General features: G+C 33.7%; 1 protein-coding gene across 1 annotated transcript in view; it reads left to right on the top strand.

The window, feature by feature from the left end:
- The window catches only part of ARID2 (AT-rich interaction domain 2), a 198,538-nt gene that overhangs the window by 444 nt on the left and 170,880 nt on the right, over positions 1-27,214 (top strand). Inside the window, exon 3 of the mRNA XM_052001767.1 lies at positions 1,102-1,199. Coding sequence (XP_051857727.1) covers positions 1,102-1,199 — 98 coding nt within the window. The remainder of the gene's footprint in view (positions 1-1,101; positions 1,200-27,214) is intronic.

Genomic DNA, 27,214 nt, shown 5'->3' with positions numbered 1-27,214 from the left:
GAGTGGAAGTTTTAATTTGTATTTCCCTCTCGCTAACCTCCTCCAAAAAGTCTCCTTTGACCCCAGAGTGGAAACTCGAAGATGGGGGGTATGCACTCAGTGGAGAAAAGGGTTATTTTTCTTCTTAGCCGATGGCAAAGAAGGCAGATTGTGGAGGGTTTTTTTTTTTTTTTTTGGCCTTGTGGCTTGTGTGCGTGCGATCGGCAGAGGAGGGGGGGGGCTCCTGTGTGTGGAGCCCGGGGTGCGCCGCACACTCCTCGGTACCCCAGGAGCGAGGGTTTGGGGAGGAGTGGAGCTGTGTGTGTGTGTGTCTGTGTGTGTGTGTGTCTGTGTGCGCGCGCGGGGCTCTCGCTCCCCGAGTCAGTTTGTGCTGCCTGTTATGAGCGCTGCCGCCGCTACCGCGCTAGCACAGGCGGAGACACACAGAGCCACAGACTCTGAGAGCAGTTTTCGTGCAACTCAAAATTAGCGCGGGCAGGTTTAACATCGATAATCTGCGGCGAAATGATCCTGGCAGCCAGGGGCACCGCCTCAGCCCCTTCCCCCTCGGTTTATATCGCTAACAAAAGAAACCAGGACCTGTCTCTAAATAGCCATCTTAGGCTTCAAGGCTAGGCAGAAACTGTAGGCCTCAAAGAAGGGCCTATAGAGATGGATAGATCTGAGAGAAGGATCGGAATCGTTACCCGTCCCGGCCTCCCCCCTCCCCCAGCTTCTCCCCAAACCTGGGACAGTTGCAGGCAGGAAGAGTATTGATCCTTTTGAACTTTTGTGTGTTTGTGGGTGTGTGTGTGTGTCTGTCTGTGTCTGTAAGGAAGCAACCTAGGGACTTGGGATTGGTTATTGTTAGTGAGTGCTCCAGAAACAAAACAAACCCACCAAACCTCCCCAAAACAAAATGAGTTGTGGTTAAATACCCGACCCGGGAGAAAACACGGTGATCCGGGCAGATCCTCCCCAATATTTCTTATTGATTGATCCGAAATATAAATCGTATGCTTTAGCTTCTTAAAGATCTTAGTAGAATGGGTGTTTCTGTGGCTAGCTTAGCGTTTCCTCGGGTTATTCACTCTCAGACATGTGTGTCTATGTTTTTAACAGGTTTCTGAAAAGAATCAGTGGGGAGAAATTGTAGAAGAGTTTAACTTTCCCAGAAGTTGTTCTAATGCTGCCTTTGCTTTAAAACAGTATTACTTACGGTAAGTGGTAGTGACTCTTACATACTCTTAGGAAATAGGGAATTTTAAACACAATTTTTGAAAGCTTTAAAAAATCATTAAATGTTTTATAATAAAACACCGTGTTTCAGATCTGTTAATCCAGACTGGAAGATCTTAAGAATCGGTCAGATGTGTGGGGACTTTCCTCTTGTTTGTTTATATTTTACATCCTAAAACTTTTACGGGTGATTCCTCCTCCCTCCCCCATGTTAGTAAACACTTTTGTGACATTGTTATTGATTGTTGGATATTGACAGGGGGGGGATGAAAGGTAATGGTAGCCATTGAGTAAAGCTAGTTCCTGAAACTTTGTTTCTCTTAAGGGAAGAAAATTCTTTGTTTTAGAAACTTGTTCACTTTTTTTTTTAATCACTTTCTGGATTTCAAAAATGAGACATTTGTGAGATGTTACTGGATAGCTTTTCTGTAAGGTAATTTGAATATCCAGACTTGCTTTAAGGAAATTATTAAAACCGTACCTTAAACATTTTAAAAGTATTGTCAAATTTTTAGAAAAAGTGAAATGACTTTAGTGTTAGTTGAACTGTGTTAAACATTTTTTCAATTTTTTTTCTTTTTATATTTAAAACGAATGTGTGGAAATTAAAATAAAATTGCAGTGTTTGGGTTCTATTTAAGGAAATTAACATACCTATTATAATATAACTTATTTTGGGGTATTCCAATTTTCAGGAATATTTTCAGCTTTTAATTTTGTAAGGAGGGAGCAAGTGGCATGTTTTATTTTTAACATTTATTCACCCTTAAAAGATAACTGAAATCATTCATTTTTTGGGGAAAACATTTATAAAGACTTAAAAATATTTTTGTCTGCAGTGAAAACATAGGTGCTATACATGCTTTTGTTTTGTAATGTAACTTATATATTTTGATGTTTGAATTTGTTTATTGCTCAAAATGTATACAAACTTGTGTCACATTAAGTATTCTCAAGTAGGAAATGAAGTAATTGCACAAGTGAACTTTCTATTGGCTGTCTTAGATTGACTACAAACTTGAAGTTGAAGAGTTCACAGAATACTTTCTGGGATAGCTATTACACAGAAATGTGCATAATTTTAGCTATCAGTAGTTTATGCCTTGTGTGATTGTATATGCGTGTTAGTTTTAAATAAAATACCAGGTACAGCAAAGTATCTGCTTAAACATGTGTGAGTGCTGATGCAGGAATGGGGTGAAATGTATTTTATATTTTGGTTGACTCTCACTTATTTCCACTGGAATTCTTAAAAAATTTTCCTAAAGAAAAACTTGAGTTTGTTTGGATTTTCTTAGTTTAACATTGAGACCAGAAAAAATTTCAAATGCCTTTCCAAATTATGCCCATTTTCTATAATGTGAACTTATATTTTATAAAATAATGCCTAAACAGCAAAAAGGTAATTAGTTAGGATTTAAGTGAGATAATTTAAGTTATTCAGTTATTCAGAAATAATCTGAAGATTTCACAATCCATGAGATAAACACATTTAAAAGTGGAAGAGTTTTGATATTAGAATATAGTATTTGTTTTGTCTTGAAATATTAGATTTTAAAAAATTCAATATTTTAATGTCGTAATTGCATTAAAATACTTTTTGACTAAAAGATGTCAAGACTGCTTCAAAAAGTTGTTTTCGAGATTATAATTTTATTGTGTTGTTAAATTAACTATTGGTTATTTGTAGAGGTGTTAAGTTTGTTTACCAAAGCATTGTCAAGATTATATGAAGTTATTTAGGTGAATCTCAGATACTTTTTATATTCGAATTGTAAACTTTCTGTTATCATGTGCCCTTATTTTTGTTCCATATGTTCTTTCCTCAGCTTTGTTATTTTAGATTGTAGCTAGGCTACTAGGAAAAAGTTGAATCATTTGATTTGGAAATAAAGCCATGTGAAGATTTGCATGACTTACAAAAGAAATATACAGGATAAAATTCTCTACTTCCACTCTTAAAAAATTCCCTATAATATTGCACAATGAAAGTGCATGTATTATGGTAGGGTTTTTATCTTTCTCTGAAAAGTAATTACCTTGCAAACAAGATACCAATTTAGATGAACACTTTTATCAAACTTATGCTAGTTACTACAAGAGTAGTTTTTAAGAGAAAAGAAAAAACATTAAAGCAAGTGACTTGGGTAGTTAATTATTTGTTTGGTACAACTGGAACTTTTAACTAGTTGGCTAAGTAGTTGTCGTGCTTTTTTCTTATTCAAGAGATAGTGATATATTAAGAAATGATATTTTAATTAAGGAAGGACAATATTCAAGTGCCAGTAATACATGTACATTTTGTTGCTTTTGATTCAAACATGACTAAAGCTGAGCACAAACGTGTTTATTGAATTTGTCTATTAAACATTGATATCTTTCTGAGTGTAAACATTTGCTGTTTCATCTCACAATTGAGGAAATTGAAGTCATAATTTATAGTTGTTTTCCAAAGATTGAGAATAAAAAGTTTAATTGGTTATTTCTCTAAACTTTGGCAGAGGATTAAAAAAAAATTAAGATTAACATCAGACCATAGTAACAAATAGAACTTTAAAAATTCTATAATATAGCCCATTTAGTCATTTCAAATATAAGATGTTTTTGTATTTATTTCTTTTAAAGGGCTCAATATATCCCATAGATTTATATGTTCTCAAAAATGCATAGGAGCAGGTTATAATTTTTCCAGGTTTTACAGGTGGAGAAACTGAGGCATTGTGAAGTTTAGTATTTTCACTGATGTTTTTTAGTAAAAGAATTACTGCCATTTATGTAACCATTTCTCAAACCACTGCTATTTAATGAGTTAAGTAGAATAAAGTCAGTTTCTCTGTCAGAAAATGCTAAAGGATTAAAATGTTATCTAAATGTAGATAAGACTGGTTTTAAGAAGTTCCAAAGTTATTTGGTGAATTTAAAAATATATATATTATTTTAGGAGTAAGAACAATGGGATTTACTGTTTATAGTTCTGTTTAGAATTTGAAGTTGTAATCTGGAACTTTAGCGGAAATATTTAAAATTCATAGATATAGAATTTTGTTTGCTTTGCATTGATAGTGCATTGGTGGTCAAGGTCAACTTGGTGTTTCCATTATAAAACTACGTTTTTTAAAAACAAGGGGTTGATTAAGCTTTGTTTAAATGGCATCCAGACATGAAGCCAAGGGACCTAAATTTGAATCCTGCTCTAGGTAGCTGTGACTTTTTAAAGCCATCTTCTGAGTAGCTTTCCATAGCTGAAATAGGTAGATGTCTCCTCTAAAAGCATTAAAATGTGTTACTTATTAAACTTTGAACAAGTTTTTTAAATTCTCTGGGTCCTTAGTTTCTTTATCTGTAATTTGAGGGAGTTAGTCTAGGTAAACCATAAGACTTGCCTGTTCTAAATCTTAAAATGGCAAATATCTTGAGATATGAAGAGTCATTGTGAAGTCATTAGAGTGGAGATTTAAATTCAAATCCTGCTTCCGATCCTTACTAGTTATGACATTATGGGCAGATTTGTTTAGCTCAGGCTTTCTTGTCTCATCTGTAAAACAGTATCTGCATCTCAACCTTGAAGGATTATTATGAAGTTCAAATGAAATTATGTATGTAAAAATGCTTTGTAAACCTCAGGGCTCTTCCATTATACATGCTAAATTCTTAGTTTTCAACATTTGCCACTTCAAATAGTTATTAAATGATGGAGTTTTAAAAAAAATACACACTTATATTTAAGATTGTCAGACATTTAATTTAGAGTTGACCCTACCGTCATGCCTTGCAGCTATCATGAATTTTATAGAATTACAGAATTTGAGAGTTGGAAAGGATATTGGGGATGTGATTGGATGCATCTGTGAAAGAATTCTCTACTATTTCTTATTGAACAAGTGGTCATTTCAGCTTCTTAAAGACTTCCAAGGAGAGGAAGCCTACTACTTCTTTCAGCAGTCCATATCACTTTTAGATAGCTATATTTGTGGGGAGATTGCTTGACATCAAGCCTAATTTTGCATCTTTTCAATGTCTGCTCACTGATTCTTGTTCCTCCTTTTGGTGACAAGTAGAATAATTCTAATCTCCTCTTCACATTTATATCCTACAAATATATGAAGATAGCTATCATAGCTCCCTAAAATCTTTTTCTTCTTCAGATTAAATACTTTAGTTCCTTCAGCCAAATCAATTATAAGACCCGATGTTCTTGACTGTCCTTGTTGCCCTCCTCTGGACACTCTGCAGTTTATCAATATTGTTATTAAACAGTGATATTCAGAATTGAAAACAATATTCTAGGTGAGATGTTTAACCAAGAGTATGATAGTACAGTTGCCTGGAACTATATTCCTGGAAGCCAGGCCTTTTTTAAAGCAGCCCATAATCGATTAATTTATGAATTTCTGACTTCCACATCATACTGTTGAGTCTTTGAAACTTGCAACCCACTAAAACCTTCATATTTTTTTCAGAACTGCTGTCTTAACCATATGTCTCTGTCTTATACTTGCAGAATCCCCAAGTGTGAGACTATATTTATTCCTATTGAACATCATAATAGATTTAGCTTAATTCTTTAACTTGCAAAGATTCTTTTGGATCCTTAATTTGTTATCCAATATATTAATTGTCACCCCAAACTTTGTCATCTGCAAATTTGATGAAAATGTCATCTATATATTTATACAAGTGATTGATAAAAATCTTATAGCACAGGGACAAATATATATATATATATATTTTATTTCATAACTTTTTATTTACAAGTTATATGTATGGGTAATTTTACAACATTGACAATTACCAAACCTTTTGTTCCAATTTTTCCCTCCTTTCCCCCAACCCACTCCCCTAGATGACAGGATGACCAATAGGTGCTAAATATATTAGAGTATAAATTAGATACACAATAAGTATACATGACCAAACAGTTATTTTGCTGTACAAAAAGAATTGGACTCTGAGATATTGTACAATTAGCCTGTGAAGGAAAAATGTAGGGATTGGAATTCAGTGTAATGGTTCTTAGTCATCTCCCAGAGTTCTTTCGCTGCGTGTAGCTGGTTCAGTTCATTACTGCTCCATTGGAACTGATTTGGTTCATCTCATTGCTGAGGATGACCAGGTCTATCAGAACTGATCATCATATAGTATTGTTGTTGAAGTATATAATGATCTCCTGATCCTGCTCATTTCACTCAGCATCAGTTCGTGTAAGTCTCTCCAGGCCTTTCTGAAATCATCCTGCTGGTCATTTCTTACCGAACAATAATATTCCAATATATTCATATACCACAATTTATTCAGCCATTCTTCGATTGATGGGCATCTATTCAGTTTCCAGTTTCTGGCCACTACCAAGAGGGCTGCCACAAACATTCTTGCATATACAGGCCCCTTTCCCTTCTTTATGATCTCTTTGGAATATAAGCCCAGTAGTAACACTGCTGGATCAAAGGGTATGCACAGTTTCACAGGGACAAATATTGATCCTTCAGATAACTCCCCTGGATACTTTCTGCCATATTGGTAATGGACTCTTGACTCAAAAACTAGTGACATTTCTATTATATCTTATTATCTCATTGTCAATACCCTTCTGTCATTGTGTAAGTATTCTCTCATTATAAATATTCCAATCCTAAGATAATACTAACTTTAATATAAGGAGCTAGAAACAAGAAAACTTAATTAAATATTCCCAAAGGTACTATATGGTATTTTACCTTCTTCTCCCCCAACATTGATCCAGGTTGGAAACCACGGTGTCTTTAGTTGTCTACTCTCTTGCATCTTTTGTTTTTAATTAGTTTCCAAGTCCTCTTGATTCTATCTACTTCTAGAATATTCTAAGATCAATCTCACTGCTAATCATCCTAATATAGCATCTCATTGTAAATATTCAGTTGTGTTCAGTCATGTCCTACTCTTTATAATCCCATGTGAGGTTTTCTTTGCAAAGGTACTGGAGTAGTTTACCATTTCCTTCTCCAGTTCATTTTACAGATGAGGAAACTGAGGCAAACAGTGTTAAGTGACTTGCCCAGGGTCGCATAGCTAATGAAGTGTCTGAGGCCAGCCAGATTTGAACCCAGGAAGGGAGTGTTCTTGACTCCCATGGCTCCACTTAGTTGGATAAGCCCTATTTAAAATAGCCATCTAATTGGAAAAATCCTATTTTAAATATATTAGCAGATAAAGTTAGGTAGTGTAATTTGTAGAATGCTTAGACTTGGAGTCACGAAGACCTGAATTCAAATCCTAAGATATTTACTAGCTGTACGACCCTGGAAAAGTCACGTAGCCTCTCAGCCTCGGTTTTCTCATTTGTAATCCGGGGTTAATGATTGTGAGGATAAAATTGGATAATATATAAAGTGCTTTGCACCCTTCAAAGCAATTTACAAACAATTATTATTATAGAAAATTTACCTTTTCTTTGTTTATTTGGATGTACAAAACCAAATCTTTTATTTTAAAGGACCCACTGGAAGTAAGACAGAAACTGATTTCAGAAGGGTTTGAAAAAAGATGATTTTCATGCAATAAAAAATGAGTGTTTTTGCAAACTGATAAACATGTTGGATAAATGGAAAAAAAGTAATTCTAGACCTGTTTGATGAACTTTTGCACCTAATAAATCACTTAACATATGAACTTTGCTTGGATTTTTTAAAAAGTAAAATGAAATAAGTCTGATTATGATAAAAATAAATAAAAACATTTGAAAGGGCATATATATAGAAAAGTTTAAAAGAGAAGTTGAGAAAGAAACCCAGATCAGTAAATATCATGTCCTAGAAATAAGTGTTTTGGTGCTAATACTACATAGTATAGCTTTGTCTTAAACTAAGGTTAATAATAACTTAAACTATAAAAAGACAGTGTAGTCCAATGGAGAGGGTACTGGATTTGGAGTCAAAGGGAATGGGTTCAAATTCTGACACTCTGTGATCTTGAACAAGTTATTTAATCTTTCACTGGCCTCACCTTTCCCTCTGTAAATAAGGGATTTGGTCCAGCTGGCCACAAAGGTCCCTTCCAACTTTAGAACTATCATTTATAATCCTAAATCACTTGACCTCCATGCCCCAGGCATGTCTGTAAGACAAGTTGCAAAGCAGGTGCTGATCTGCATTAGTCAACTGGTTTCCTATGCTGATTAAATCTCAGCTCCAATATAAAATGGCTCAGAAATTTATCCCAATTCTAAGATAAGTCTTAAATTTAATGTAAGAAACTAGAAACAAGAAAACTTAGTTGAATATTCTCATTTGTGCTATATAGTATTTTTATCCCCCATCCCAACATTGATCCAGGTTGGGAACTATAGTGTCTTTGACTTTCCACTCTTTGGTACCTTTTGTTTTTGATTAGTTGCCAAGTCCTATTGATTCTACTTCTAGAATATTTTAAGATTAATCCCACTTTGAATCATCCTAGTATAGTATCTCATCAGTATTGTCTTAGATTATTATCAGACTCATAGCAGATCTTCCTGTCTGTATTCTCTTCCCTTCTTACTACTGTTCTTAGACTAATCTTCCTTTTTCATGGATCTGGTCATAATCATTCTTCATATCAAGTGTCTTCAATGGAGCCTTACTGCCTACATAGAAAGGGTCTCTTAAATCTGAAGCCATCTCTTTCCAATCTCATCTCCACATTTAAGTTCCAAACAAACTGGGCTACTGTGTCTATTGAATAAAACCCACAATTTTGCACCTTCTTATCTTTATTCTGTTTCTCTGAATCTAGAATTTCCTCTCCTCTGCATATTTAACTATTAAATTCCTATCTGCCCTTTAAAATCTAACTCAGTTGCCATCTTCATAAAACTTTTCTGATTCCCCCATGACCTTTGTATTTGGACTTTCTATATACTATTTGAAATTTTTCATATATACTAAACATGATTGCGGTTGATCATCTCTCTCATTTTGCCTTTTATGTGTCTGACAATTGTTTCTCAGTCAGTCTCCTTCTCTGTCATTTATCATTTATAAACATGGGTATATCCCAATGCGCTTTCCTAGACCTCCCTCTCTATACTCTCTTTCTCTTACTGACTCCTTCAGATCTGTTATCATTTCTTTGTGGATGATTCACAGATCTCTAAATTCGGCCCTCCACCAAAGCACCATTTTTCAAATTCACTTTGTCCAAAACATGTCATTATTATTTTTCCCAAACATACTTCTTTTTTTCCCTCCAAACTTTACTATTTCTGTTGAATCTTTAAAAGTTAAAAATGCTGGAGTATTCTTTACACCTCATTCCCCAGCACTCAATAGAGTTTTGAATCAATTGTGAAATGTTTTTCCTGCCTTCATACAATTTCTAGTATGCTTACTCTTTTTTTTATCTTCAAATGACTATTACCCTAATTTCTATATACATGAAATACACAGAAGATCTGTTAGGGAATTACTATAGTATTCTAGGTATGGGCTTATGAGATCCTGTTAATTGGACTCTTGTCAGTGTGACTAGATCCAAGAGATAATGCAAAGTTGATATAATCAACAGAACAGTCTTATATCAAAATACTTGTCATGTCTCTCTCCTTTTTTAACATCTGTCATTGTAGTTCAAACCCCAATCACCTCTTAGCTAGAATATAGCAGTAATCTAATTGGTCTTCCTGCCTAAAATCTCTTCTTTCTCCAATCCATCTTCCAACAGCTGCCAAATAATTCCAAAGGACTCATGATAAAAAATGCTATCCACATCCAGAGAAAGAACTGATGGACTTGGAATGCAAGTTGAAGCATACTATTTTCACTTGTTTTATTTTTTTTGTGGTTTTCCCCACTTTTGGTCTGTTTTTTTTTCTTTCACAACATTAATATGGAAATATGTCTTACATGATTACACATATGTAATGACTGTTTTAGGAAATGGGAAGAGGAAAAAGGGAGGAAGAAAATTTGGAACACAAGGTTTTTTCAAAAATCAATAATAAAAAATATTATTTAAAAAAATGATAGTTCTAAACACAAGGCTGACCATGTCACTCTCCTGCTCAGGAAACTCTAGTGAATCCCTACTGCATCTAGAATCAAATAGAAACCATGATATTTATTGAAACTCCTTATTAGTGACTTATTTTTCTAGCCTACTTATGTATTATGGTCATTTACACACTGTTTGATCCATCTTCATAGGCCTTGGATTGCTCCTACATTTAATAGAATGCATGTTTTACTCAGCTCTGCCTCTTAGCATTTGTAGTTCTTTTTATGACTTAGCTCAAATGCTATTGTTTATGATAAGTCTTTTCAAATTCTTCCCCACCCTGTGCCCTGCTAGCTACTAGTGCCTTCTCTTCCAAGTCCTTCAAAATTACCTTTTTGCTTTTTTTTAAACTTTGTATGAATTTTATAATACATTGGTGTGGATGTGTTGCCTTCATCTATGGAATGTAAGTTTCTTGAGGGTAAGGATGGTTTCATTTATGTCAGTGAATCCTCATGGCACCAGGCACAGAGAGGGCATTTGATTAATTGATAAATATTTATCTTGTTTTACTACTGAGTTGCATATTCCATGAGGGTAGGAGCTATGTCTCATTTATATAACATAATACATATGCTTAATAATTATTTGTTGAATTGAAGCTTAACAACCAACTTAAACTATAAAGATTTGAAAAATCTTAATAGACTCTCTTACAAGAAATATCCTTTAATGGTGAATTTAATACTGCCATGGGGGGTGGTATGGAAAATCCAATGTGATTTAGTTGGAAATGAATTATATTGCTTCTATTGACTTTCGTAAAATCGCTGAAGGAAGTGAGATAGACAGATTCTAAGCAAGTTGATAAATGATTTAAGGCAAGAAATGTCCTTTACTTAAGCCCTACTCTAATTGCTCATCAAGGCATGAGTATGACCCTGGGTTCTTTCTAATGGTACCAGAGATTCAGGTAACTCCCAGGTGATGGACTTGTGTTTCTTTTTTTGTGAAAATGCAGCTGTGCATTTTGGGGGCCATATGTCATAGAGATAGTGTAGTAAGGCATAGAAGAGTATTGTGATCTATATACCCTCCACATGGAACCTCCACCTAGCTGTAATCAGAGATTTTTTTAAAATAGAGGGAAAGCAGACTGCATAATTAATATATTAGAATATTATAGAAATATTCACATTTTTCTTATTGTAGACTCATTTGTAAACTCTTGATTAAGACCACCCAAAGTAAGGCGTTACCTCTATCTATACCAGCCACTAATAATGCCTTTCAGGAAGTAATAGAAGGAAGTGGTGGTATGTGGCAGAGATATTTTTTTCTTTGTCTATCCCTTTTGCTTGCCTCTCTCTTGCTGGGAAAAAATGGAATGAGTTCATGGAAATGGGAGTCAGTGAATGAGAAGTCATTAGAAACAAAAGAAAATATAAGTCACAAATAGTTTTCAAAGACCATTAAAAAAACTTTTTAAAAAAAGTTAAGCATCCACTTTCATTTATTTATTTATTTATTTGTTTGTTTTTACAAAACATATGCATGGGTAGTTTTTCAGCATTGACCCTTGCAAACACTTCGGTTTCAACTTTTCCCCTCCTTTCCCCCACCCCCTCCCCTAGATGGCAGATAGTCCAATACATGTTCAATAAAGCATTCACTTTTAGAAGTACATGCTAGTACTTGACTTATAGATGTTTAAGCTAGAAGTATCCTTAAAGCTCATCTAATACAACTCACTCATTTTGCAGATGAGTAAACTGGGGCCAGGAGATTAAATAATATACTGAGAGTCACAAAGCCAGTGAGATGGAATTTGGAATACTAAATTTCATGATTTGAAGTCCAGTACTGGTTTTAATGAAGTAGGACTAACCTCTCTATTTTCATATAATCTGTGAAAGAGAAAATGCCAGGACCCTTTCTCAATGACAGAAAAAGAAACTGATTGTGAGAATATGTAGGTTTAAGGGATATAGGCTCCACTATTAACTAGCTCTACAATATTTCTATATTTAGGAGAAAATGTTCATTTTGAAGGATATAATTTTGTTTTCTACTATCTGAGCTAAATGTTAAATTTCATGACTATAAAAAAAATCCTACAAATGATAAAAAGTTTCCTTGTCTCAAATGTTGATTACTTTTTAAAAAGCAGTAAAAATGATAGCAATTATAGCACAACACATTATTTGGGGCTTTAGTTATGATAATGGTTTTTATAATAAAGAGCCTTTGTGGCTTCAAAATTTGTTTTTTAAAAGTAAATTTTCTTCACTTTATTACCTAAGAGAAATATTTATACTAATAGTTAACTAAAGGTCCAAGCAAGTAGCCGCCTTTACTTTCTATTTTCTATACAATTTAATCTCCTAAGTATCTGGAAATAAAAAGATGAAACAAAAAGATAGATTGTTTAATTTTAGGTCTTGAATTTGAAAGTCTCTTCATAATTTTTATCCAAATCAGCTCTCTCTATAGGGAAATTTTCCAGAACCATCACAAAAACTTTTGTAGAATGGCTACGTACTGCTTTTGATGAATTATAGGGTGTCCCAAAACTCATAATGTATTTTTAAGCTATTAAAGTTGATTTAAGATTTGGAATACCCTTTCTGATTATAATCTAGAAAATGACAATGTACTGTATGCCCTGCAATGACTTTAAAACTGCTTAGCAATATTATTAACCTTTCTACTGGATAAATATATTGAAAGTAATTAGCAGTCTGAATGATTGACAAAAACTAGGTTCAGATTTTAAAAACCATTTAAAGTAGTTTAGGTTTTGATGTTTATTCAAAGTCCTTGTGCTTTGTGATTGAAAATTTTTTTTTTATGTGAAATGTAGATGCCTTCATTTTAAAATTTAGAAGAATAAGTATACATGGCATGCATTGTTTGCTTCAGTTACAGATAGTAGGTTATCAAGAAATACTTGTTTCATTGGCTAATTTTAAGTGTACCTTAAATTATATGCAGCAGGGACTCACATTGTCTCTACTGTATCAATGATGGGTATGTAGCATAAAATTTGCTAAAGAGATGCTGTAAAGAAAGAGCATTAGGTTTGGTTTCAGAGGACCTGGTTGCTGCTGTTTCTGTTGCTGCTGAGCTGTGTGATCTTGGATAGGTCACTTAATCCCTCTACGACTTAACTAGATTATCTCCAAGATGTCTTCCAGTTTTAAAATCTTGTGATGTTCAAGGCATACTGTTTTTACTTTTTTTTGTTGTTTTTTCTTTGTCATGTTTTTTCTTTGTGTTCTGATTCTTTCCCCACATGACTAATATGGAAAAATGTTTATTATGATTGTACATGTATAACCTGTATCAAGATTGCTTGTTGTCTTGGGAAGGGGAGAGGGAAAGGAGGAAGAGGAAAAAAAATTGGAACTCCAAATTGTCCAAAAATGAATGTTGAAAACTATATTTACATGTAATTGGAAAAAAAGGAGATACAATTAAGTGGGAAGAGAGGGCAAAATCTTGTCATCTTATTGCAAATACTTAGAAATTAGCCACAATATCAATTTATTTTTCCAAATACATGCAGATAGTTTTCAACATTTACTTTCACAAAATCTTGTGTTCCAGATTTTTCTCTCCTTCCCACCTTCCCACCCCCAAGACAGCAAGCAATCTGATAATAGGTTAAATGTGTGCAATTAAATATATTTTCTGAATTCATTTTTGTGAAACTTTGTGTTCTAAATTTTTCTCTTTCATTCTCTAAATTCTCCTCTTTCCAAGAGATCAAGCAATCTGATGTAGGTTAAAATATGTGCAATCCTTTTAAACATATTTACATATTTGTCATGTTGTGCAAGAAAAATCAGACCAAAAGGGGGGAACCATGAGAAAAAAACAAAACAAAAAAATAAAATTATGCTTCTATCCATATTCAGTCTCCATAGTTCTTCCTCTGGATGTGATTGGCATTTTCCATTCCAAGTCTTTTGGAATTCCCTTGAATTGTTAAATAGCGCCTAGAGCCAAATCCATCACAGTTGATCATCACATAATCTCTTGTTACTGAGTACAGTATTGTGGTTCTACTCATTTTGTTCAGCATCAGTTCATGTAAGTCTCATCAGTCCTCTCTGTATTCATCCTGCTGGTCATTCCTTACAGAAGAATAATATTCCATAACATTCATATACCACAATTTACTCAACCACTCCATTATAGTGGTTTCTGGCCACTATAAAGAGGCTGCCACAAACATTTTGGCACATACAGGTCCCTTTCCCTTCTTTAAGATCTTTTTGGGGGATAAACCCAGTAGTAACACTGCTGGGTCAAAGGGTATGCACAGTTTGATAACTTTTTGAGCATAGTTCCAAATTGCTCTGCAAAATGGTTGAATCCATTTACAATTCCACCAACAGTTTTCCCACATCCCTTCCAACATTCGTCCTTGTCTTTTACTGAGAGGTGGGAAGTGAACGGTAGTACTTTTCTGATGGTGCCACTTACAAGGCATATTTCTATTAAAAAACAAACAAGTTTGATTTATTGTTTATTGTGTTATTCACAGTGTTTTGCCCCATTTGCTGCTACCTTCAGGCAGTATAAAAAGTGCTGCTTTCTGAATTGTTGCCCAGGTATTACAGACCCATAGTGGTACAAAGTGAAGGCTCTGGAGTCTGGAGAGTGAGGATTCAAATCATGCCTTCCTGGCTTCTTGTATAACGCACAAATTACTTAAACTCCCTGGACCATGGTATGCTTACTGATGCTACATTGTTTATGAGGTCCATTCCAGCTCTTCATCTGTGATTGCCATGATCTAGTTTCATATATGTCTAATTTGCAGCTGTCTACAATCAAAAAGAGTTACTAAGGCAACTGGATTGAGGTAATAAGGTGTCTGAGTGGATAGAATAGCTAGATATGGTCAGACCTTTAATAGCTGTGTGACCCTGGACAAGTCACTTGATTTCTCTATATCATTTTCCCCAGCTGGAAAATGGAAAAAACCTATCTCACAAGATTGTTGTGAGGATCAATTGAGATACTACAAGTAAACCATCTTGGAAACTTTGAAGTGCTACCTAAATGTCAGTTATTGATTTTGATGTTCTTCAGTTGGCTGGTCTAGTCTACATACAGTAAAAATTTAAGATGCAAACCACAAAAAAAGAAAATCCAGAGTGGCATCTGGCTCCTGACACCTGCTGAAGCTGTTCTTCCTCTTCCTAGCCTCTACTCAATGTTTACGTTGGCGATCAGCCACTAGAGGAAGCAGCAGAGGCTTATTATATTGGAAATCTGATGAGTGAGATTGCTTCTCCATCCCATCATATTTATCTTTTGCATTTTTCACCAATTTTGGAAGCAACAGGAGCGTCTCTTCAATTGGTAAAAATTGGTAAAGTTTACTATAAATGTTTTTACTCAGGAGATTTTTGCAGTATTTCTGTCAAGTGGGACAGATTAATAAATTTTACTTCATTCTTAGTTTTATCAAGTCACAGACAGAACACTTGGCTTCTTTGACAGAATTTATTGGTCTTTTGTTAAAACTTTATTCCAGTAGAGCTTGTAGGAAAAAATTTGCAAAACTTTATTAGTTTATATTTTTTTGTATTTATGTCTTCTTTAATAGCAATAATACTAACAAATAACATTCATTTCTGTATTTTTCCCCTAAAACATGCTTACATGTTCTCTTGTTTTTCAATATAATTTATTGTAAGCTTTTAACATATTAGTAACACTATTATATTTGTTGGTATAATCCATAATGAATAGGCAAAGTAACAAATGCCTCCTCATATGTACAGGTATTCCATTAGTCATTATTTATCTTCAGCATCCATAAATAGATAAGTTTTCCTTTATTATATACTTTTTCCTTCTTCTTCCCAAAACCATGCATCCTGTCATTGGAAGTGTTTTCCCCCTTTGACTTCACAAAAAAGTATGTTTTACATCTCTTTTTTTGGTATTATTTTTTTTGGTCTGTGTTTTTTGCCTTTTCTACATTATAAACCTGTTGAGGGCAGGTTTATGGAGTTGAATTATTGCTCAGGTAAATGTCATCTTAAAGTAACTAAACTAGATCTTTGGTGGTGGCCAAGTAGATTATCTCTTCTTGGAACTCAAATCTCTAGATGATAGAACAGATATTGAGATACAAAGGCCAGTATCTTATATGGTCTATTTCCTTGCCCCGTACTCTAGCTTTTCCTGATTTAACCTCCAGTCTTAACCTCTCTTATATCTCTTTAACACACCCTATGTTCCACCCAGAGTGGGCTAACTTACCACTCCATTAATATGTCCTATAAGTTTGTGTTTCTCTTTGTTTTTCCTTTTCCCCAAGATTTTCCTATTACATTTCTTTCCATTCTTCAAGGCTCAGATTACTCCTTCATAAAACCTTTTCTGATTCCCTCAGCCAGAAGAAATTTCTCTTTTAATTTTCCAAACACTACCTACTTTTCTTATTGTACTTTCACTTTCTATTTTTAATTAACAATTATAGTCATTTGTAAATATGTCTTAACTTTTAATAACTTGTAAATATGCAAATTCTGTGGAGCTAGAACCATCCCCTTGTATCCCTTGATGTCTTCTTATTACAGTACCAGGCTCTCAGTAAATACCTATTGATTCAAAATAGATTGGATCTTTGCCTCCTTGAGAGAGCCGTCTTAATTAATGAATATAATGCCATCCTAAGTAGCCAAGATTACAAGGACATTTATCACACATACCTATAAAATGAAGGTTTTTGTGGTGAAAAATAATTTTAGGGAAAAATGACAATTACTCTTCATCTGTTCTGCTCTCTTGGCCTGATGATTTTACATCAAAAAGATGGCTTAAAAAGATAAGACTCCTAATTCAGACCTTCCAAAAGAAAATGACCCATCAATACCTGGCTTCCTTATGAAACTGAATTTGGAAACTTTTAGCAAAAGTATACTGGTTGAGTTTCATTTTCATGTTGAGAGAGTTAATTTCTCAAGTGTTAAGACAATTTAGGGCTTTTTAAGTAGTCACTACATACAGATGTGTATTGGCTTAGTGTATACTCTGTAACTTATATCATTGTTGATTAAGCAACTTCAATCTGTCCCAGCCACAACCCCTGGCTGGTCTTCCCAGGTAAATCTACATACAGTAAGTTGTATCCAATTTAAAAGTCATAAAAGTGACGGAGAAGAGAGAAAAATGTTTTTTTCTCTACTTGATGCTTTGGGAGAGAAGTTATTTGTTTTATAACAGGACAGTTTTAACTCTTACTCCCAAATTGTATAATGCAAAGGCAGAGCTATCCCTTTCTATGATGAGGCTAAGATTACTCTCACCTCATTTTCTTGTATACATAAATTATGCATATGAAGCTCATGATGTATTCCAACTTTGATAGTAACATTCTGGTGGGGAAAGATAAAGAAGAATATTTTTCTTATTTATTTAAATAAACATTAAAACCAGCCAACAGGCCAGAACTGCTGACATCTTTTTATATCTTTTCTTTTATTTAAACTGTTTAGTATTTGGGCCTATTATCAGCCCTTGATTATTTATGCTACTAAAAAGACCTTATGTATGATATGGATTATACAAAATGAATAACTACTTTTAAAAGTTATCTTTATTTGTATATGGAACCTCTTTTTTAAAATTCAGAATTTAAATCGTCCAAAAAATGAATTTTCTTGCATACAGGAAAACAGAAAAATAATTTAAAATGAAACTATGATTATTATGATTATTCATTTCATACTTCATTTTTTAGTAGTATAATAAATTGTATTTATGACTTTCAAAACTGCCCTTGTATGCACTTCCTTTTGAACTTTCTTCTATTCTTTCTATGCATTTAAAAAATATGATGAACTTTTTTGTTGGCACTGTTATGCCTAACTTCTTTTCCTCTTTGCACTCACACATACCTCTGCTTCTCCCATGTTGAAGAAAGAAGGAAAGAAGCAATGAGAGACCCAAATTCTTGTAATAAATAAGAATAACTAATCAAACTTAATCCACCCATCAACCATGTCGATAAAATATGTCTCTGTACCTAACCATCACTCTTCTTTCAAAATAAAATGTTTTATTATCATAAGTTCTCTGGAGGTTGTCCATTACTTTAATCATATGTGCATTTATTTTCCCTTTTAGTATTATACTTAATTTTTCAGTCTAAATTCTGCTTGATTGTAACCTGATCTCTTTTGTCTTTTGGCCTCTTGTATTCCAAGGTCTCCCTTGGATTTTTGTAAAACCTTCCAGATTCATCTTTGATTCTTACTGTGCTACCTTGATACTAGAACTGCTTTTTTCTGGATGAATGCTGTACTTTTCTTATCATGAAAAGTCTGGAGTTTTGTTATTTTTTTGAACTTTTCCTTTTTTAGGGTTGCTTTCAGAAGTATCATGAGTGGATTTTTTTTTTCTTTCTTTACTTTGTCCTGTGGTTCCAATAGTTCTCATTGGTTTTCACAAACAGTGGGTCCAACATCCATCCTTGTTGAAAAATCAGCATTTTCTGGGATTATGGTAGTTCCTTAATTATATTTTAGGCCTGTTCCATTTATTGTGTTTTTGATATCAGTCGTCTTTTGTTTTCTTCCTTTTTTTCAAATCATTTAGTTATCTTCTAATGTTTCTTACTTTCTAATAGAATCAAATTTAGATTTGGTTTATTTTAGTTTTTAGGGAATTTATTTCTTGGGTAAGGTTATCCCTTCCTCCCCCTTTTTCTCCCTAATTTACTTCTCTTTATGTTAAGAGTTTCTTTTTCTTTTCTTTTCTTTTTTTTTTTAATCTCCTGCTTCATCTTTTCAATCAAGGTGTGTATACACACATACATACATATATACACATATATATATTCCTTGTAGAAAAACCATTTTTTCTTCATTTCTCCTTTTAGTTGTTAATGGAATTAGGTTCACAATAATTTTGTTCTTTTGCTCAGTGTTTTTGTTGACGTCTTAATTTCCTCGGTTTTAGTTCAGTTTGTATGTTGTCCTGGAGTCAGGCATTTCCTCTGTGGTAGAATGGTTGGTCTCATCCTTGGTCATCTCTGGAACTGTGAGGTTCAGAATGGTGAGTTTTCAGGGTTTTCTCTGACATCTCAAGATAGGACCCTAATAAGATAAGACCCCCTTGGAGAGGGAGCTTGGGTCTGGGTGTCTTGATGTAAGTGTCACTGTTCCCTACCTGTGTCTGTCCCTCAGAACCTCTCAGGTTCCTTCACCATGGAGCTTTCTCTGAGAAGCCCCTGCCACTGCTACCTATGGAGTATAGAACTTTCAGGCAAACACATGTGCTCTTTCTGTTTCCATTGTCTTTACTGACAGTTTCCTTTCTTAACACATTCAGATTTTCACAGTTCTGAAATGGAAAAAAAGTCGCTTACTATGGTTTTGTAACCCTATCTGGTCAGAACTCCAGGGTGTTTCCCTCCCTTCCCTCCTCCCCCAGATTACGAATGGGAGTGCTAGACAGTTAGTCTACATACATCCCTTTCAGGCCACTGTGTTAGTCAGAAGTCCGTGCCATTTCAGAATACTCTTCCTCCTCACCTCTACATCCTTGTTCTCCTGGCTACCTTTAAGTTCTGTTTGAAAACCACCTTCTACAAGACTTTCCTAGTTTCCTAGATGTTTTCCTTCCCTTATAAAAATGTTTTCTCTCTACTATTTTGTATATACCTAGTTATTTTCACAGTCACCCCATTAGAATGTAAGCTCTGTGAAAAGAGAATCTCTTTTTGAGGGGGTGGTGGCTTTTTTTGTATCCCCAGCACTTGGCACGATATCATGCTGCCAAGTGGTTAGTCTAAGTAGTTGCTGCCAGACTTCTTTATAGTATTTCCAACAATTTTTATCAAATATTTGATTCTTTTCTAAGTATTTTATATATTATGGTTCGCTGAGTACTAGATTATTATATTCCATTGTTTCTGATTCTTCCTTCCCTATCCTTTCCTCTGTTGTTAAACTAATTCTGGAAATATCATTTTTCCTTTGTCATTACTTTTCATTATTCTTGAAATTCTAGGTGTTTTATTTTTCTAAATGAATTTTAATTGTTTTGGTTTATATAAACATAATTACAATAATTTGAGTTTATTGCAAATTAACTTTTATGGCATTACCATTTTTATTCTGTTGAACACGACCCAGTGATGATGATTGAATTTTTTCTGGCTATTTAAGTTAGGGTTTTTTTTTTTTTTTTTAATTTAAGCAGTACTTTGTAATTGGCTATATTAATTTATACTTTGTATGCTTTCATATATTAATTCCCTAGGTAACAGGTATTTTGTAGTTAATTTGGATGGCATCTCTCTTTTATTATTAAGAATTTGTTACTATCATACAGAAATGCTGTTGATTTTTGAGATTTATTTTTTAGTCTTCAGGCTGCAGAAACTATTGTCTCAGTGTGTTTCTGATTTCTTTGGATATTCTAAATAGATAATCACATTTTCAGGAGATAAGCATGGTTTCGTCACTTTTCCTGCAATTATGCCTTTAATTTCATTTTTTTTGTTGTAGTGCTGTTATCATTTCCAGAACTGTATAAAATTATAGTGGGGAAAGTCCTTGCTTTACTCCTGTAAAGTATAAGACAGCTTCTAGTATATTCCCATTTCATATCCTGTTTGATTTTTATACAGAAACTTTTCTGTGTTCTTCCTTTGTCAGGTTTTCAGCATAAATGAAGTTGTACTTTGTCAAAAGCCTTTTCTGCATATGTTCAGATAATCAATGTAGTTTTGGATTTTAAAAAATGTGATTGTGTTTTTATTGTTTCCCTAATATTTAGCCAGTTTTGTATCTAACATTGTTATTATAAAATATTTCTTGGATCAAATGGCATAGTATTTGAAATGCTATTATAGAATTTAAAATTTTTCAATGTATTTTTATTAGTAACATTTGTCTATGATTTTCCCATTGTCTCTACTTTTTGTTTAGGATTTCTGAATTGATGACTATTGTTATTATTTCTTTCTTTCTGCTGAGGCAATTGGGGGTAAGTGACTTTTCCAGAGTCATACAGCTAGGAAGTATTAAGTGTCTGAGGCCAGATTTGAACTCGGGTCCTCCTGACTTGGTGATTAATAGTATTTACTATTTGTACCAATTACCAAGTACTATTGTACCAATTGCATGTAAAAATAGTTTTCAACATTCATTTTTGTAAAATTTTAAGTTCCAAATGTTTTTCTACCTCTCCTTTACCTTAAGCCTCCCCAAGACAGCAAGCAATATAGATTACACATGTACAATCAATCATTTTTAACATATTTACATATTAGTCATATTGGGAGGGAAAAACAGAACAAAAAGGAACAACCCTGAGAGAAAAAAAAAGCAAAGCAAAACAAAATCAAAAGAAGTGAAAATAGAATCTTTTGGTTTATATTCAGTCTCCATAGTTATTTTTCTGGATGCAAATGGCATTTTTCATCCCAAATTAAATGTATGCTACTTAATCATCACACAGTCTTGCTGTTCTGTGTACAATGTTCTTTTGGTATTCCTCTCTAAACTCAATATCAGGTCAGATCAATCTTTTCAGGCTTTTTGGAAATCAGCCTACTCATCATTTCTTATAGAATAAATAGTATTATATTACATTCATTTACCATAATTTATTCAGCCATTCTTCTGTTGATAGGGCATTCACTCAATTTCCAGTTTCTTGTCACCACAAAAAGTTGCTACAAACTTTTTTACACATCTGGGTCTTTTTCCCTTTTTTATGACCTCTTTGGGATACAGACCCAATAATGACACTTCTGGATCAGAGTATGCCCAGGTTTATAGCATTTGGGCATAGTTCTAAATTGCTCTCCAGATTCACAACTCCACCAACAATATATTAGTGTCCCAGTTTTCCCATATCCCCTCCAACATTTATCGTTGTCTCTTTCTAGATGATTATTGCAATGTGGTTTATAAAGGATATTTTAATTTTTTCTGCTTTTTTATATGTATGTCCAACATCATTGTGCACTAATGCTTGGTAAATTTTTGTAAAAATTTCTTGTGCTAAAAGATAGGTAAATTCTTTATCAGCCCTACTTAGAAGCTATCATAAGTCTTGTAGCTCTTATTTCTGTCACAGTTTATTGATTTATTTTCCTTTCTGTTAATCTTCCTGTTCTGAGTGACATTAAAATTTCCTTCCATTATTACTCTTTGTCTTGCAATTTATTTAATTTTTCCTTCATATATGTATAGGACAAGGCATTTGGAGCATGTGTATAATATTGATATGAGTATATTGTTTAGGATTCCTTTCTACAAAATATAGTTTTCTTTTAAGAAAATCTCTATGTTCCATTTTCTATTTGTTTTTTCTAGTATATGATTACAGTTCCTGCTTTTTTTGGATCCATTTAAAGAATAGTAAATTATGGTTAGCTATTAATTTTTATTGTATATTTTTCCCTTTTAAATATTTTTTTTTCGTAAGCAACAAATTGCGAGTCTTTGTTTTCTTATCTAAGCTGACATTCCTTTTAGTTTTATTATATTGTTTAATCCATTTACACTTACATTTATGAGTGAGGTTTATATTTTCCTCTGTTTTTCTGTACTCTTCTCTTCCTGTCCCCAATTAAGATTCTCCCTCCCCCACTCCCAGTTCCTCCTCTTCCCTCAGTAATGGAAGGGGCAACCTGGTGACACAGTGAATAAAGTGGATTCAAGATGACCTGAATTCAAATCCAGTCTGAAGACACATTCAAACTGTGTGACCAGGGGTAAGTCCCTTATTTTTTTGAGTCATGGAGATTAATAATAGAACCTACCTTTCTGGATTGGGTTGTCCAGAGAATCTAGTGAGATACAGTTTTAAAGTACTTAACATAGTGTTTGGTTGATAGTAAGTTCTGTGTGAGTGTTAGTTATAATATAATTATAAAGAAAGTATTTTGTCTTTAGTTATTTTATTATTATATACTTTAAGGTAACTATTCCCACTAGCTTTCTTCTCCTTGTCCTCAGACATTACATTGCTAGTCTCGTTATCTGGTTTGTAACTTCTTTCCCTAATTTTGGAGTTTTGCTTAATCAGTTATTTTATTTCTTCCTTTTATCGAAGTATTTACCTTTTCCTGCCTTTTTTTCCCCTCCTTACTCAGTTAAGTAGTTAAATAAAATTATTTTTTACTTTTTTTACCTTTTTTTTAATTTCTGCAACTTTTTCTAAAAATATATTTATTTTCTTGAGCTCTTCATTATTTACCTTCTCTTTTTGTCATTTCTATCTAGACAAAGATAAGATACTTAGCTTTTTCTGATTGTTATCCTTGGTTTTAAGTATATTCTTAGCCTTTTGGAGTATCATATTCCCAAATGTCTGTTTTTTAATTGTGTTACTCAGTGTAATAACTTGATATTTAAATTGCTTTCTTTTGGATGCATGCAGATTTTTTATTTTTTGATATGATAGCTTTGGATTTTGGTTATCACTATAATCTCTTGAATCTTTCCTTTTTGGTTTCCTTTCAGGAGGTGATCAGTTTATTCTTTGTTTATATTGCCCTTTGCTTCTAAGATCTCTGGGCAGTTTTTATTTAGGATTTTTTGAGATATAATTTGGGTTTTTTTTTGTTTGTTTGTTTTGTTTTGTTTTTTAAATCTTGGCTTTCCAAACTTTTAGTTTATCTTCTTTCACTTGACCTTTTTTTATTGTTAAGCATGTTGCATTAGTGATTAGCACTACTGGTATCTGACTACTGCTGCTTTTCAATGACTTTCAAAGTCTCTACCCTTGGCCTTTTGAAACTTTAAAGCCATCTCGTTACCTTGGAATTTTCCCTATCTTGTTGCCTTTAGACACCGAATCTATTAAGGATGCACACATCCTGCCTCTTATCAAGGTGGCATTAACTTTTTGTGGTGTTGTGAGATGGAAAAAGACACTCTATTTTTTCCTTTCAACTTTTGTGATTATTGTTTGATCTGCTGCAATTTTTTTTTTTTTTTGGACTGGATAGCAGGGTGGTCTGGGTTTTTTTTTTTCTTTCAGACTACTATGTTAGCAAGAAATGGCCTAGGTATTTTGTAACTGTTCAGACAACACAAAGAAATCATACTGTAAAGATACAATTATAAAAAATAGTTGTCGTAACTTTTCCATCCCATTCTCTGTCCAGAACTTTTCATTACTTCCTACTTTTCACTGTTTCCTGGGAATTATATCTATCTTAACAGGTGATACCAAATAGTGGTTCAAGGGAATTTCCTGTTTTTAAATTTTTCTGAATTAGAGAAAATAAGTAGGTGTTTTAATTTAAAAATTCTCTGATGGGATACATTCTTTTTTTGTTTGTTTTTATTTTTAAATTGTAATTTTTTATTGACAGAACATATGCCTGGGTAATTTTTTTTACAACATTATCCCTTGCACTCACTTCTGTTCCGACTTTTCCCTTCCCTCCCTCCACCTTCTCCCTTAGATGGCAAGCAGTCTTATACATGTTAAATCCCTACATGTTATAGTAGGGATACATTCTTTATAGAGAAGTTAAAATTTGTACTTTAAATACAGAGGAATTTCAGTGAGATTATGAATACATCACTTCCAGTGGTTTTGTCAGTAAATGTGTTCTTTGTATTTGTTTGGTCTGTGTCTTTAGATTAGAACTGGGCATCATTTAGGTATTAAAAAATATGATTAATACATAAAGATTTCAGCACATTCTATATTCCTCTCTGGTTAGATTTGGAAAGTAGATACTTCACAAATAGAAATCTGATTGCTTGTGTGTGTGTGTGTGTGTGTGTGTGTGTAAATATAATTATTTCTTATTGAACTAGAAATAGCTAAAGAATTGTATAGAAGATTCTCAGCCCTACAGTATAATGAGGTTAGCTACACTAGATGATAGTTTATGTAAAGTCAGTATTTTATGGCTTAAGTGATCTTTAGAGCCTGCAACCTTAAGAATTTGCTATGGACAAGAATAGTTATTGACCAAGTAAACCTTTCTAAGAGATAGTCTGGAAAGACATGGAAGATGGCATAGAAGGCTCACTCCCTTTGAGGGTGGAGATCTCTTAAGAGATTATGTTGTCAAGTTAGTGCTTATATATAGCTGAGATAATATTTTCTCCATTTTATTGATGTTGAGGTTCAGAAGTTTAATGATTTAGCCATGAACACAAGGCTAGTAAATAACCGCACATCTCTCTCCGATCTCAGTTGAGAACCTCACCTCATTTTTTTTTTCATTCTTTAATTCTCTTTTTTTAAAAAAAATATTTATTTCAAAATTATTTATTTTTTATTTACAAAACATATACATGGGTAATTTTTCAACATTGACTCTTGCAAAACCTTCTGTTCCAAATTTTCCCCTCCTTCCCCTTCCCGCCGTATAGTCTTCTTGTTACTGTGTATAATGATCTCCTGGTTCTGCTCATTTCACTCAGCAGCAGTTCATGTAAGTCTCTCCAAGCCTCTCTGTATTCATCCTGCTGGTCATTTCTTACAGAACAATAGTATTCCATAACATTCATATACCACAATTTATTCAGCCATTCTCCAATTGATGGGCATCCATTCAGTTTCCAGTTTCTAGCCACTACAAAAAGGGCTGCCACAAACATTTTTGCACATGTCACCTCATATTTTATGGAAAAAATTGAGACCATTTACCAAGAGCTCTCTGTTCTTCTCATCTTATCTCATATCACACAAATGCTTTTTGCCACTGTTTTCTTCTTATGCCCATTTCATATAATGAGATGTACCTTCTACAAATGCAAGTGACCCTCTTCTTTTCTGTCATCTTCAGCAGATTGATGCCTTTATCACCATCCCCATACTTACTTATTTTCAGTGGTTGTTTCAGAAGTCTCTGCCATGATCCATCCATCTCTACCAGCTATTGCTCTTGCCACTTCTCCTTTGTGGCTTCTTGAAGATGCTGCTTGTCATGGGTATTCTACTTCATTTTCTCTTGCTTTCTTTTGATTCTCTATAATTGAGCTTCCCATGGTGAAACTGATGCTGTTCTCTTCAAAATCACTAAGGGTCTCTTCATTTCCGGATCTGATGGGCCATTCTTGGCCTTTGTCGGTCTTGGCAGCGTCCATCACTTTCTTTTCTTGATGCTTCTCTTCAGGTTTTCATGACACTGTTGCATCTTGACTCTCCTCTTTTTGGATGGGTCTGTATCCATCTTGCCATCTAACCGTTGCTGCCCTCCTGCGCCATATTCTCTTCTTTCTAATGGTTCATTTAATGATCTAATCGGCTCCCTCTAACAAGTTTAGTACCTTCCCTCTGTTGATTATTTCCAATTTATCCTGTACATATTATTTGTACATTGTTTACATAGAATCTTTCCCATTGGATTGAGTTACTTAAGAGTAGTGATTGTCTTTTGTCTTTCTTTGTAAGCTTAGAGCTTGACGCAATTCTTGGTGCATAGTAGGCATGTAATAAATATTTATTAACTCACTGAGCTTAAGTTGGAGACACTATCATTGATGCAATGAACTGTTAGACTGACCATTCTTTTCAGTAGTTTTCCCAGTTGTGTCTGACTCTATGTTGACTCCATCTGGGGTTCTCTAGGCAGAGATACTGGAGAGGTTTGCCATTTTGTTTTCCAGCATATTTTAGAGATGAGAAAACTGAGGCAAACAGGGTGAGTTACCTGCCCAGGGTCATGCAGGTGAATGTGTGACACCAAATTTAAACTCAAAGATGAGTCTTCTTGACTGCAGGCCCAGAATTCTATTCACCATACCACTTAACTGCCTGATAACTAGCTATTCTATTTCCCAACAATTTCTTTTTATTATTGTCTTTTTAGTTAAAAGTTACTATTTTATATTCCTCTAATTAAATGTCATGCTATGAAAGAAAACACAGACATACTGCCCTGCCCTTCCTCTCAAATAAAGAAAAAAATACCTTCTGTCTTCATTTAGGCTCTATCAGTTGTAGAGGTGAATAACATTTATTATCAGAAGTCCTTCACAAAAAAAAATAAAAAAAATAAAAAAAAAAAAGTCCTTCAGCATTTTCTTGGATC

This window comes from Antechinus flavipes, chromosome 5 (genome assembly GCF_016432865.1).
Source record: "Antechinus flavipes isolate AdamAnt ecotype Samford, QLD, Australia chromosome 5, AdamAnt_v2, whole genome shotgun sequence".
Taxonomy (NCBI): domain Eukaryota; kingdom Metazoa; phylum Chordata; class Mammalia; order Dasyuromorphia; family Dasyuridae; genus Antechinus; species Antechinus flavipes.
The sequence above is the reverse complement of the archived record's forward strand: the minus strand, read 5'-3'. Positions and strand labels throughout refer to the sequence as shown.